Raw genomic sequence first — 15,138 nt, 5'->3', positions numbered from 1 at the left:
TGTCCATGTCAGCTACATTGATAAGCATTAACTAAGATGTATTCCAGAAATATTTATCAGTATTTACTGCAGTTGTTATTGATAAAATCCTGTCACTAGACAATTACTGGGAATTACAATCAACACTAATTTGATTTTACAATATTAATTTTTTATTTTTTTATTTATTTTCTTTATTTAGTGTTTCTGTGTTTAGCGTGTATTTTTTGATTGCCCCTGGCAGTAAGGGGCTTTTAGCTACTCGATTAAAAGTGACGTTTTATTTTTTATTTCTTATATATTTTTTGGATCCAGCATACCATCTAAGAGATCCCCTGGTTAATTTATTTAGAACGGCTACCTCCAACTCTTCTTCTTTCTATTTCATCTTAATTATATGTTCAATATGGTAGTTAGTCAAATCATCTTTCTTTTCTAAATTAAAAGTTTGAGGAAAGGCTTCATTACCATTTAAACTGTAGCTCAACTCTGCACCATCAACCTTTTTTTCAGTCTCAACTTTTCCGTTTGCATGTAATTCCTGGACGTATGCTTGACTTGTTTCATACTCTTTAGACAAATCAGGGCTTCTGGATGTCTGGAAAATATTGTCACAGTTGTTTACCATATCTACTTGTTCTTGTACAGGGGATATAACTTTGCTCATAGGCTGGGATTCACTTGTAAAAACATCATTAAAATACATATTGTGGTTTGGGATTATTAAAGGATGAGACCGTATGGGCTGTTTTTCTGCATTTGAATCAACAGGACTAATAAGTTTATCAAAGTAATTTTCAGAAGTGAAAATATCTCCTTCTAAACAATGACCAAGTGAAGAAGAACTGTCATTATTAACATTTTCATTATTTTCTGTTGACCTATTGTTTTTTAATAATTCACTAGGCTGAAGTATAATGTTGTGAGATTGTCCTTCTAATACATTTTTTAGTTCCTCCTCTTTGTTCCACCAATGCAGCATTTCAGCCATATGTTCTGAGGTTTTAAATGTTGAAGCCTCATCTTTTGCTTCGCCACCAAACTGTAACAATCTTGTTTTGTTCACTTCAATGATGTTTGAACTTCTCTCAGTTTTAAGGTCACTTTCTGGTAATTTGGCTGATTTGTCCTCTGAGTAAACACTAGTGCACTGAAGATAACCTTGGTGTAATGTGAAATTTTGAGGGCTTTTGAGATATGAATCTAAACTGGCATTATCTGGATTCTCATTTGATTCTATTACTGGTTGATTATTTGTATACAAATCATGAAGCAAATCCATCTGTTTCGGTTCATGCCCTAAATGTTCATCTACCTTTGGCATAAGTGCATTTAACTGGTGTCTTTCAATCAGTAGAGATTCTGAATTTCCCCTTGCCATCAGATCTTCTTCACAACAGTTCTTTCTTGTTTTATCAAATGGAGATGAATGACCAAAGCCATCATTATCCTCAGGACTTGTTGATGAAGACTCTGAGTCTTCATATACCTGTGTATTCCAAATATCTAAATTCATTGGAACCTTCTGTAGGGCACTGACTGATACTCTATCCTGCTGAAGACTTTCTTCCGATTTTGTATCATGTTGAGACATAGTATCATTTTGTTCATTATTTTTAGATTCTAACACATATTCCAATTTATTTGTACATAGACTGTCATTGTGTATATTTTCCTGTAACATTCCCCAGCTATCATCGAACTCAGGACTTGATACACTGGAATGAGAAGAGCTACTCAAAATGTTTTTATCACTATAAGTATTGAGTTTCAAATCATCTTTTAAGTATATGTTTGAAAAGCTAGAGCTTAAATCAGATTCTGTTCCCAATGAATCAAGTTTGTCACGTATTTTATTACTCCACAAATTTTCTTTGCTATTTTCTTGTAATATAGCACCACTCACACCTGGTGAAACTAAATGATTCTCAAATGGTGGATCTCTAAATAACACATTCTCTTCTATTTCAATTTTCCTATTAAATGACTGATAATCATTTTCAAAAGAGTTTTTTGTGTGATGTGTTATATATGTATTATTAGCCTCTGGGTTTGATGAAACTGGGTTTCTAGAGGAACAATTGTTTTCAACATAACTGGCCTTGGATTCATCTTGACTGTGATTGTTCTCAGCTGGCAACTTTGTGGCATTTTTGCAAAGACCACTTAAGTCATCTTGGCACTCTGTTATAATTGACATTGGTGATCTACTTAACAGATTCCACTCTGTGAAAAAACTTGCATCTGGACTTTCTAAATTACCAGGTGTATTTAATGAAGAGGATTCTGTATCTTCCTCAAATTCTGTTTCTGGAGAGTCTTGATTTATCTTAGCTGCACATATAATATGGTCAACTTCCTTCTCAGTGTCTTCAATGGGATTGTCACTCAAAACATTTTGCACTATATTTGATAAACCTGGGGACAGGAATTCAAAACCAGAGACACTTGGTGGTCTTGTAGTTGATAATTTGCTACTTTGGAAATTTGTATTATTTTTTTCAGATGTATCAGTTTCTGAGTCTTCTTGATGTTTCCAAAGAAAGTCATCGCTTGCTTCACTTAATGGCAAACATCTTATTGTGTACTTTTCCTTTGGATTTCCTTCTTGTGATATATCTACTAAATTGAGATCATTTTTTACTAGAGGTACTTTACCTGAAGGAATATCACTTCTTTTAAAGCATTCATCTAATTTCATAATCCCCTTGGCTAGCTCTTTGCTACTTAGTAATGCATATTTATCATCCCACTGGTTAGGGATTCTATCATTGGTAAAACTAGGTGTTCTGTTGTTTATTTTGTTATTATTCTCATGTTTTTCTGATTTTACATTAGAGGATTGCGCAAGGTATATTTCATCACCTATATCTAAACTGCTCATATCATTCCGAGTGTCCTGTTTTAAAAACTTGGAATCTAAATTTTCCAATTGGCTAATGTTATTGGATAATTTTATTGAATCATTTAAGGGATAATTAGTGTTCTCTAATTTTTGCCAGTGGATATCATTGACTAATTGATTTTCATTACTCCATGCTTGAGAGATTCCTCCAGTTCTATCAAACATTTTTTGCTGCTCCACAAGTTTTTCTGGTTCTTTCATCTCATCATAAAATGTAGGAGATACATTTGAGTCTGATGTCGAGTAATTTGTGTCTGGTGGTGAAACAATGTAGTCTTTGATGGTGTTAGTATCAGTGAAATCCATGCATCTGTAAGATAGTAATGGGTCCTCCCAGCTGACTTGGTCTTCTGCAGTTTTTGAATCTTTACATTCTTCATAAAAATCCCATGCATACATATTTTGTGGAAGAAATTCTCCAGTACTATAGGCTTTCAGCATAGGCTTTGACCCCATATCCTGATTGTTACTCAATTGTAACTTGTGTTTTTTCTCTTCATGTGGTTCTTCACTTGCTGCATTTTCCATCTCATTGTCAGGAGTATTTTCTGAAGAATTATCTGAATCTATTTCAACATCTTCATTTGTCTTAGCAAAATCTTCATGCCAAGGAATAAGATTGTCTTTCGCACTGTGTCCACATTTCTCTACAGAACCATTCCATGGATCTGACGTGACAGGGAGAGGATAATCTGATTTCCACAAATCTGAAAATTTCTTATTTTCATGGTTTGCTTTTATAGCTGAAGTTTCTTTCATATCTGCTGTATGGCAATCAAAAAGTGTCAGCTGCAGTGAGGATGTTGAATGTACAGTTCCAGAATTCTCTTTTGCAAATACTTTTGACGTTTGGTTTTTGCAAGAATCTGGACTTTGAAATACAGGTTCTTGCTCACTGGAACTCCAAGGATCATCATTCATTAAAGCATCATGTGTTAAATTTGATTCCTCTCCATTCCACCAATACGCATACTTAGCATGAGGCTGAGATAAGTCACTAGCTCCAATTTCATTTATTTTCTCTATCACGTCTTCTGGGAAAAAGCTTGGAGGTCCATTATCTAATGGAGAACTTTCGACAAGGCTATTCATTGGTGTTGGGGGAATTTTAACTTCTATATTTCCTAGAATTTCAGAAGATAGTTGAGAATTATACTCAACAATGTCATTTATACCAGGGTTTTTTTCACAGAAGTCCTCATGGTTTTCTGGACTTTGCATAAAGTCATCATCAAACTCTACTAAGCTAATATTTTCCACATTTTCACTTAATGAAACATTTGAGCATTTAGGCATGTTATCTTTGTACAGATGTTGTTCATCTGGTCCTTCTAAGGGAATAGGGTGCTGTCCTTCAGACGAATCACTCTGAAAAAAAAAGTCATCAGCCATAGAATAGTCATTAGAGTGGGAAGAAGATTCAGAGCGAAGATTTGGAGCTAGATCAAGATTAAAAAGGTCCATATTATCACTGTTATTCCTGGATGATGGTGTTTCTTCCTCAGCTATAATGCATTCTGGGATGGGGCTGTAGGAATCAACACAAGGAAGGTAATTTTGATGAGGACCAGCCATTTCTGCTACTGGGCTGTCATCACTGAGAAAAACTGAGCTTTCCTTTGAGGATCGGCTACTCCGTATTGTAGCCAATCCACTGTCTGGACTAACAAGGTCAATGTTGACATCAACTTGGGCTTGTACTTGTTCCTGAGGGTTTTCTGCAAAATTTCCAGGGTTTGACTGAGGATCTAAGTCTGATCCATACAGCTCCATGATGCCAGATGAGCCTTGTGAGAGAGGAGCGCTACCAGCGACAGCTTCAGTGGAGGAAGTCCTGCTGTTTGGGTGCATGCCAATACGTCTTCTGTTGATTGCTTCTTTGATAATAGCAGCAATTTGATCATATGTTACTAAAGTATTTTCTTGATGATAGACAAAAAATTGATCACATCCATAATCTGATGGTTCTAAATCAAGAAAAGGACTCTGGCATTCTTCTAGTTCACAACACACCTGTGGACATACAAAAGACAATGTTATTACATATTGTATTCATGCAGATTAGATCATGACGAAAAACTAATTACTGCATAAATTAGGTAACTGTTTATAGACTCATTTCATTCATTCTTTATTTATTTACCCAAGAAACAACAAACGTTGAAGACATAATGCAGCACTATACAGCACTTATGTAACAACATTGAAATAAATAAACTACTAATGGCCTTGTTTACTAGATAATTGAATGTTAGGAGTTCAGTTTAAAAGCATATACACTGAACTGCCAATTTTAATTCCCAAATCCATAGTCACTAGTGATTTACAATGTTAAATGGATATATTATGTTTCAAAAATCTTCCAAGATTCAGATGAATACATGGAAAAACCAGCACTTCAGGTTTCTGAACTGTTTTGAGGAAGAAAATAGTCTTAATTCTAGAGAGTGCATGAAATCTATCATTTCACAAGTATTAATCTCTCTCAATACCAAACATAGAATGTGACGGCAGATAAGAACTACTCTGCCCATCTAGTCTGCCCTTATTCTATTTGTGCATTACCCCCCTACACTGTCACCCTACCTCTCACACTCTCACCCCCTCTCATTCTGTCACCCCCTCTTACTCTGTCACCCCCTCTTACTCTGTCACCCCTCTTACACTAATGTAACCCTCTCTCACTATGTTACCCCCCTATCACACTAATGTCACACTCTGGCATCCCCCTCCATACACACTGTCACCCCCCTCCATACACACTGTCACTACCTCCAAACACACTGTCACCACTCTCCGCACACATGGGCACCACTCTCCACACACACGGGCACCACTCTCTGCACTTTAGCACCCCCCTCTATACATTGTCACCCCTCCACACTCTGGCACCCTTCTCCATAGACTCTGGCACCCCCTTTCCATACACTCTGGAACTCCCCTCCAAACACTCTGTTACCCCTAACACAAACTGACACCCCCAGACACTGCTACCACCCCCACACACACTGTCACCCTCACACACTTATTAACTCCTCCTGATTCAGTCACACTCACCCCAACCAATCATGCACTTACCCTATAACATGAATCCCCCTAATCCTGTCACACTCACCTTTTCTCGCACTGTCACATTCACCTCCCAGTCCTATCACACTCTATTCATTGACATTCATCCTGTCACAATCACCCTGTCAAATAAAACCCTCCAATCCTGTCACGCCCACCTCCCCTCGTCCTGACACACTCTAACCGTGCCACACTCATCCCAAGCTCTGTCACCCCTCCAACCTTTCCACACTCACTCTTTCACATTAACACCTCTAAACCTTTTCTTATTTTAAATATAGTCTCCTCCTTTACTGTGTTGATTGTCTTTATGTCTTTCCTCCAAGCTATACATGTTAAGATCCTTTATCCTTTCCTGGTAAGTTTTTTATCCTGCAATCCATGAACCAGTTTAGTAGCAATGCTCTGAACTCTCTCTAAAGTATCAATATCCTTCTGGAGATTCGGTCACCAGTAGTGCGTACAATACTCCAAGTGAGGTCTCACCAGTGTTCTGTACAATGGCATGAGCACTTCCTCTTTCTACTGCTAATACCTCTCCCTATAAAACCAAGCATTCTGCTAGCATTTCCTGCTGCTCTGTTACATTGTCTGCCCACCTTTAAGTCATCAGAAATAATTACCCCTAAATCCATTTCTTTAGATGTTGAGGTTAGGACTCTATCGAATATTCTGTACTCTGCCCTTGTGTTTTTATGTCCAACATGCATTATCTTGCACTTATCTACATTATATGTAGGTTGCCAGAACTCTGACCATTTTTCTAGTTTACCTAAATCATTTGCCATTTGGCTTATCCCTCCTGGAACATCAAACCTGTTACATATCTTAGTATCATCAGTAAAAATACATACCTTACCATCAAGACCTTCTGCAATATCACTAATAAAAATATTAAAGAGAATGGGTCCAAGTACAGATTCCTGAGGTACCCCACTGGTGACAAGCCCATTCTTTGAATATACTACATTGACTACTGTGTGAGGGCATGAGTGGCAACTATTAAAAATACTGAGCCTGAATGATTGGAGGACTCAGTGAGAGTGGCTGAGGGTGTTCATTGTTGATGTGTTGATTTTGACTTGTTGGTACCTGTGAAATCAAATTAAGCCAGATATGGACTTCCCTGCTTCTGTACACAATTGTTGGAGTCAGAGGAAGGAATGCAAACATTTTTGTTCATGTTGTTCAATGTTTCTAGGTGTGATATCAAGTTATAAGAGCTTCCAAATCACACACAGATGAGAAAATAGCACAGTGAGTAAAATAAAGGGACAAAAGATTTTTTTTTTTTTTTTTTAATTCTTTATTTTTGTTTTTGCATGAAATAACAGTCTGGCGTGCTGCGCCACAATAGCTGCAGCCAACCGGTCATACATTAACATAGAGTGACATGGTATGAGAAATAAAGTGCACTTGTTAAAGTAGTATAGAAGTTAACAAAATTAACATTGCTGACATGTAAAGTAAACAGATTATGATATTAGATTCTAGCTTTTCTATTCTCGTTGGAACACTAGTGTGTTTGTGGGGTATTACATTTATAAATCCTATTGGGTTAACGAAGATCATCTAGTCTATATGGCTAGGTATGCTTTTTTTTTTTTTTTTTTCTTTTCTTTGTTTGTAAGTGTATATAAAAAAAAGCAGTTACAAATGCGTTTGCTATGCACCAAGAGCATGTACTTGCGTTTTAGCAGTCAACATCGGTTTACTAAAGCATGGCATGGCGATACAACGCACATTTTATAGTATGTTGTAAGGATTTGTTGTGAATATACATGGTTAGAAACAGTGAAACGAACATGTAAGAGGCGTCTGAATATGCAAGTTAGTAAGTATTATATAAAATCTACACATTGTAGGCTGTCTGTAAAATAGGATGTCTATAGGTCATACCATCTAGGCCCAGAGGGATATTAGGCAATTCTATGCGAGGAATACCATATCATGTGTATAGAGGCCTAGTTTTGTCGTATTCGGTAGTAGGCGGTATGGGGGGGGGTCAGGGATGACTGTGGTTATCTCATAGTTTGTATCAGATAGGGTTTAACTATGTAATGAGATATATGCTCTCTGGGTATAATCTTTACTTGGTGTTCCCACGCATAAGGGTGTAATATGGAGAAGTGAGTATGGTCTAGGACTTTAGGAAGTGACTCGGTGGGTCATCTTCCGTTGGGCTTTTTTGAGCGGCTTAGGTACCGCGTGGGTCGGTGCCTCGGTGGAGCCTGCTAGTGACGCTTATGGAGTCTTGAGTCATACTGTGACAGGGCACCGCTACAACTGATATGGGGTAAGGCCAGCGCCTCTATAGTACAGGGTGGTCTCTCTAGTGGGGTGCGCTTGAGCCTAGTGGCGAAGTGCGTGTGTGGTTTTCGTGGGGTTGGATCAGTCATGTTAATCATAGCTGCATGTATCCCCTAAGGGGTTAAAACAAACATTTTAGTGGTGTGTGTTTCAATACAGGTGAAGTCATTACCGGCCCATTGTTAGGGCTTGTTAGAGTCTCTTGCTAAGCCCCATCCTGTGGTCTTGTGGGCCTTGATGATAACTTAGGTTATGTGGACGGGAGAGTCTCTTAATGGGGGGTCCTCCCGCCCCGTCAGGTGAGTGTCTCCAGTAGGTCTGTTTCTTCGTTTCTGCTTAGCGGTAGGGTTTGCTGCGTTGTGGTCCCCTATTGCGATCTGCTCCAGAGGGGTCAATGCTAGGGTGTTGAGTCTTTTCAGAAACTCCGTGTGGTCTTCAGTGGCCGACATGGTGTGAATAGTATCCCCCTGTGTTACCACCAGCGTTCCTGACAGCCCCCAGCGGTATTTAAAGCCGTGATCTCGGAGGGTCCGGGTGATGGGCGCGAACTTGCGCCGTTCAAGAAGGACCGTGAAAGGTAGGTCATCGTATATTGCGATCTTGTTGTTTGCGATCATCAGATGTGGGTTTTGCCTAGAGCGCGCCATGATGGCGTTTTTTACCGTAATGTCTCTGGAGACAACTATGATGTCGCGGGGTGCGTCCGCGGGTGCCGTGGGGGCCTTTCGGACCCTAAAGGCCGACACTATCGGTTGCCGATCGCCTTCCGTCCGGACTCCCAATGCCTGTAGGACTTCGGTGGCAAATTCGAGCAGGGCTTCTTGGCCTATTGTTTCTGGGGCCCCTCTGAGTCTGACATTTTTCCGCCGGTGGCGTGTTTCTAGGGAGGTTACCGTGCGTGTAAGGTGTTGCACTTGGTGGGTGAGGGCAGTGACCCTGGCATCTGTGTCAGCGATAGTTTTCCCCCTCTCCCCTTCTCGGGACTCGATGGCACCCATGCGGCGGTTCAGGCCTCCTACTTCCTCCTGTACCCCAGCGAGGTCCGCCTTCCACACTTCTCTCAGGTCCCGCAGGAGGTTTTTGATGTCTCCCTTAGTGGATGGGGACTGGTCGGAGTCAGATTCTGCTCTCTGGTGTACTCCGCTGTGGGTCCGGTGTTGTTGGGCTGTCTCATCCTCCCATGAGAGCTCAGAGTCACTCGAGCTGCGTGGCTCCGCAGGCGCCATGTTTGGTCGGGCATTCTGCGGCGGCCTGCAGAAGGACAGCCTGATGTCTGTGTGTTTCTGGCCCTCCGCTTGGGCTGTTTTTCGATGTTTTCTGCCCATCTCTCTCGGAGGGTTGTTCCGGGTATCGAGGAGGTAAGTGTTTGAGCTCCGTTGCGGTAAATAAAGCCAGTATTTGGGACTCTGGAGCGGGAGCTATGGAAGTGTGCGACCGCTCAGTAGCTCAGCTAGCCACACCCCCGACAAAAGATTTTTTAGATACATACATGAGAAAAGGAAAGTAAAACAGGGATTAGTTAGATTAAAAACAAAAGAAGGAAGGTATATAGAAGAGGATAAAGGTCTAGCTGACTGCCTCAATGAATATTTTTGTTCAGTATTTACAGATGGAAATGAAGAAAAGTGGCCTCAGTTAGGAAAAAGGCCAAATTAGCCATTTGTTACATGTGAGTTTACAAAGGAAGAGGTTCTATTTCAACAGTCAAAAGTAAAGACAAATAAGTCAATGGGACCTGATGGAATACACTCAAATTTATTAAAAGAGCGTAATGGTGTACTAGCAAAACCATTAACAGATTTATTTAACCAATCATTATTAACAGGAGTAGTCCCAAAAGATTGGAAGTTAGCTAATGTTGTAGGGAAGGAGGAGTCGGGCAACTATAGGCCATTAAGCCTTACTTCAGTTGTGGGGCAAGTGATGGAAACCCTGTTAAAGGATAGGATTGTTGAACATCTAAAATCACATGGATTTCAAGATCAGAGACAACATGGGTTTACTTCAGGGAGATCATGCCAAACTAATCTTATGGATTTTTTGATTGGGTAACTAAAATAATAGATCAGGTGGGTGCAGTAGACATTGCTTACCTAGATTTCAGTAAGGCTTTTGACACTGTTGCACATAGAAGGCTTATCAATAAACTGCAATCTTTAAGTTTGGATTCCAATATTATTGAATAGGTAAGGCAGTGACTGAGTGACAGGCAACAGAGGGTTGTAGTCAATGGAGTATATTCGAAGCATGGACTTGTCACCAGTGGGTACCTCAGGGATCTGTACTTGGACCTCTTCTCTTTGATATTTTTTTAGTGATATTGCAGATGGTCTTGATGGTAAGGTATGTCTTTTTGCTGATGATACTAAGATATGTTGATGTTCCAGGAGGGATAAGCCAAATGGCAAATGATTTAGGTAAACTAGAAAAATGGTCAGAGTTGTAGCAACTGACATTTAATGTGGATAAGTGCAAGATCTTGGACATAAAAAACCAAGGGCAGAGTACAGAATATTTGATAGAGTAATTATTTCTGATGACTTAAGGGTAGGCAGACAATGTAATAGAGCAGCAGGAAATGCTAGCAGAATGTTTGGTTTAGGGAGAGGTATTAGCAGTAGAAAGAGGGAAGTGCTAATGCCACTGTACAGAACACTGGTGAGACCTCACTTGAAGTATTTTACAAAGTACTGGAGACCGTATCTCCAGAAGCATATTGATACTTTAGAGAGCGTTCAGAGAAGGACTACTAAACTGGTTCATGGATTGCAGGATAAAACTTACAAGGAAAGGTTAAAGGAACTTAACATGTGTAGCTTGGAGGAAAGACAAGACAGGGGGATATGATAGAAACATTTAAATACATAAAGGGAATCAACACAGAAGGGAGGAGACTGTATTTAAACGAAGACAAACTACCAGAACAAGAGGACATAGTCTTAAATTATAGGGGCAAAGGTTTACAAATAATATCAGGAAGTATTACTTTACTTAACCCCTTAAGGACCAAGCTTCTGGAATAAAAGGGAATCATGACGTGTCACACACGTCATGTGTCCTTAAGGGGTTAAAGGGTATCATTGGACTATCCAACAAGGCAATGATCTTAAGCACACCTCAAATTCCACTAAGGCTTGGTTACAGAAGAAGTCCTGGAAAATTCTACAGTGGCCATCACAGTCACCTGACTTGAACACCATAGAAAATTTCTGGTGGGACTTGAAGAAAGCAGCATGGCAACCCATGAATTTTCCTGAACTGGAGGCATAAGCAATTTCTCAGAAACGCTGCTAGAAGCTGGTGTCTGGCTATGTATCTCATTCACAGCAAGTCATAAGAGCAAAATACTAAATACTAAAGATGCTGGTCATTACGAGGTTAACTAATAGTGAGACTGGAGAAGTCATAAGTTGCATTTTCCATTGAAGTTGGGGAAACCACTGAAAGCATTCGTTGTGCTGAGCTATTTAAAATGCTTTTGTTTGATATTTAATTGGTTTTGCAAACATCTGTAAATCAAGCATGTCAAACTCAAAGTGTGGCACGGGCCACATAAACAAGGTTTAAGTTTATGTGGGCCGCACACACACACACACACACACACTGACAGACACACACACATACAGACACACACACTCACAAACAGACACACAAACACACATACTCACTAACAGACAGACACACACATAAAGACACACATACATACAGACACACACACACATACTCACTGACAGACACACACATACTTGCTGACAGACACACACACACTCACTGACAGACACACACACACTTACTGACAGACACACACACACTTGCTGACAGACACACACACACACACTCACTGACTGACTGACAGACAGACACACACACTGACAGACACACACACACACATACTCACTGACTGACAGACACACACACACTTGCTGACAGACACACACATACAGACACACTGACAGACAGACAGACACACACACACACACAATCACTGACAGACACACACACATACTCACAGACACACATACAGACACACACATACTCAACGATAGACACACACATACACACTCACAAACAGACAGACAGACACACAGTCACATTGACAGACACACACACATATTTATTGACAGACACACACACATACTCACTGACAGACAGACACACACATACAGACACACACACACATACTCACTGACAGACACACACATACTTGCTGACAGACACACACAGACACACACACACACACTCACTGACAGACACACACACACTTGCTGACAGACACACACACACTCACTGACTGACTGACAGACAGACACACACACATAATGACTGACTGACACACACACACACACACACACATACACACTTGCTGACAGACACACACACTCACTGACTGACTGACAGACACACAAACTGACAGACACACACACATACTCACTGACTGACAGACACACACATACTTGCTGACAGACACACACCTATACACATACTTTTCATTATTGTTTCTTACCTTATGGAGCCGATGGGGGGCATCTCCCTGGGGTCCTTCCTGCTCCTCACTGATCCCACGCACAGTTTAGTGATGCAGGGTGCCGGAATATGACATCATATTCCGGCGCCTGGCTTCACTTCAGTCGGGGCACATGAGGGAGCAGTGAGGAGCTGGAACACTGTGCTCACTTGCGGTCCTCCTCCTTGGCCGGGTAAGTGATAGCAGAGTAGGCACCTGCAGTTGGGGAAAGCAGGTGCCTACTCTGCTATAACACTGAGCATGTACTCGTGGTTCGCTGGGCCGCAAAGATGGTCCTTGTAAGCCGCATGCGGCCCGTGGGCCGCAAGTTTGAGATGCTTGCTGTAAATGTAGACAATAAACCGGATTTTCAATGGGGGTTGAATAACTTTGTTATAAACTTTAAATATTAGGAAAGTGATATTGTGTTCTAAACATATTTTTCATGTTTTTTGGAAATTAATTATAACATGCAGTAATAAATCTTGCTTACTTGGTTACACAGTTCAGGGTTCTCTGCATAGACAGCTATTTGATGAATTGTTGTCTGTGCCTCAGAATCATAGCTGGCCAACATCAGAAGGATGTCAAACCCGTATTTATTAAGAAAGAGTTTGAGATCTCCAATAATGTTTCTGTAGCTCATTAAATCCTAACAAAGACAAAAAGAAATAGTAAGTCAGATAGGGAAAAGTGAAGTGTCCAACAAAACATACCATGGGTAAGTATGTATTTAGTTTAAATATGAATTCTTCCTCTGTAAATATATAATGTGATTTAGTCTTCCATTCGGTACAAATCTTCCTTCATACTCTCAGACCCTATTTTGTATATCCAGAAATCCCCTCTTTTACAGAGATTTATAATATCGACTCATCTCCAACCTATTATTCACTTTTCAGTCCCTTTAAAGGGAATCTATGATTGCATCTATGCATTCAGGGATTAAACAAGATGAAGTTTTCCTCTTGATTTGAAAAACGTCAACCAAGTTCAGATATTCAGTGTACAATCCGGATATTAGTGAAAAATAGCATATGTAGACATTTTATTAACTCATGTGAACATTAACCTTTTTTTCCAGGACATCAAAAAAAATGTTTGTGAGCCATCCCCAATTACTTGTAAATGCTGCCTCTTCATAAAAATACCATACAAAAATACAAAGTTTATTTTGCATTACAATTCAAAATTAAAAGATATTTACTAAAGAAGACCACAAGGTGGCAATATTGTTAAAAGCAAAGTTGAAAATCGACATCAGACTGCATTCCCTTCTCTAAACATTGAATAAAGCACGCAGAAGTTTATTTGTGGAGAATGTACACATTTTAGAACCAAACAGTTGAACTGTTGCTAACTTTTCAGTTTGGCTATTTTGTGCTAAAATTCGTAATTCCATTCACGATTACCAAAATTCCTTCTTAAGTAAATAAACTTTAAAGTGTCCAACACTCAGCAGGAGCTTTTTGCTGCGGAGATGATCATATTATCACAAAAAGTCATCATATAATGTTCAGGTATTTATTAAATGAATGTTCCTCCCATGTGGTTGGCTAGAGGGGTCCCATGCCTCTAGACAACTCCAATTAAAATAAAATCATACCTTGGAAACCAACCAATCACAGCACTCTGACAGGCAGTTAAATGCATTAACAGAATGCACATAACCTTCAGATGTTTACAGATATATTTTAATCATTCATATCCAAATTCCAGCTTTTAGTTGCATCCTGACAATTTGACATATGGACAAAAATCAGGCTCATTTAGAGCCAATATTGCAAGAACTGGACATTGTTAAATAGTGTGAACAATGTATATATTTTGCTGTTGAACTGGTAACAAACCCCCTGACTGAAGTGTTTCTTTCATTTTTTTTACTATATATATATATATATACCTGACTTGAACATATATATATATATATATATATATATATATGTATTTTTATTATTTATTCCTTTGTTTGGCATAGTGTAGCATTTGTTGGCAAATATATTATGTATCTAGTGTCGTTTTTAGACCATAGACTGGCTTAAGATGCCCTCTAGTGGTCACATTATATAATAACAGGTGATGGAATACAGTGATAAGCATCCTGAAGTGAGAGAATAAAGTAAAAACTTGGTGATAGATTAGAATATAGAGTCAGTATAAGATAATTATCAAATATACTGCCTTACAAACTTTTAATTAGAGACAATACATTTTATTGGAAGTTTATCTGCTCCCTACCAGCCTTGTATTGGTTTGTTTAAGTTACCGCCATTAAAGGCTATAAATATCAGTTGGAATATCGAATCTGATATCTATATACTATATTTAAAATATTGGCGCATAAAAAAAAAAAGTCTATGGTGTTCAATAT

The 15,138-nt window shown here is 39.4% G+C and overlaps 1 protein-coding gene across 1 annotated transcript in view; it reads right to left on the bottom strand.

Annotated features, from left to right (window-relative positions):
* PRUNE2 (prune homolog 2 with BCH domain) overlaps positions 1 to 15,138 on the bottom strand; it is a 377,810-nt gene that overhangs the window by 153,600 nt on the left and 209,072 nt on the right. Inside the window, exons 7-8 of the mRNA XM_063456533.1 lie at positions 13,261 to 13,419; positions 448 to 4,897 (exon numbers count right to left, since the gene is read on the bottom strand). Of these exons, the coding sequence (XP_063312603.1) occupies positions 448 to 4,897; positions 13,261 to 13,419 (4,609 nt within the window). The remainder of the gene's footprint in view (positions 1 to 447; positions 4,898 to 13,260; positions 13,420 to 15,138) is intronic.

This window comes from Pelobates fuscus, chromosome 5, assembly GCF_036172605.1.
Source record: "Pelobates fuscus isolate aPelFus1 chromosome 5, aPelFus1.pri, whole genome shotgun sequence".
Taxonomy (NCBI): Eukaryota; Metazoa; Chordata; class Amphibia; order Anura; family Pelobatidae; genus Pelobates; species Pelobates fuscus.
The sequence above is the reverse complement of the archived record's forward strand: the minus strand, read 5'-3'. Positions and strand labels throughout refer to the sequence as shown.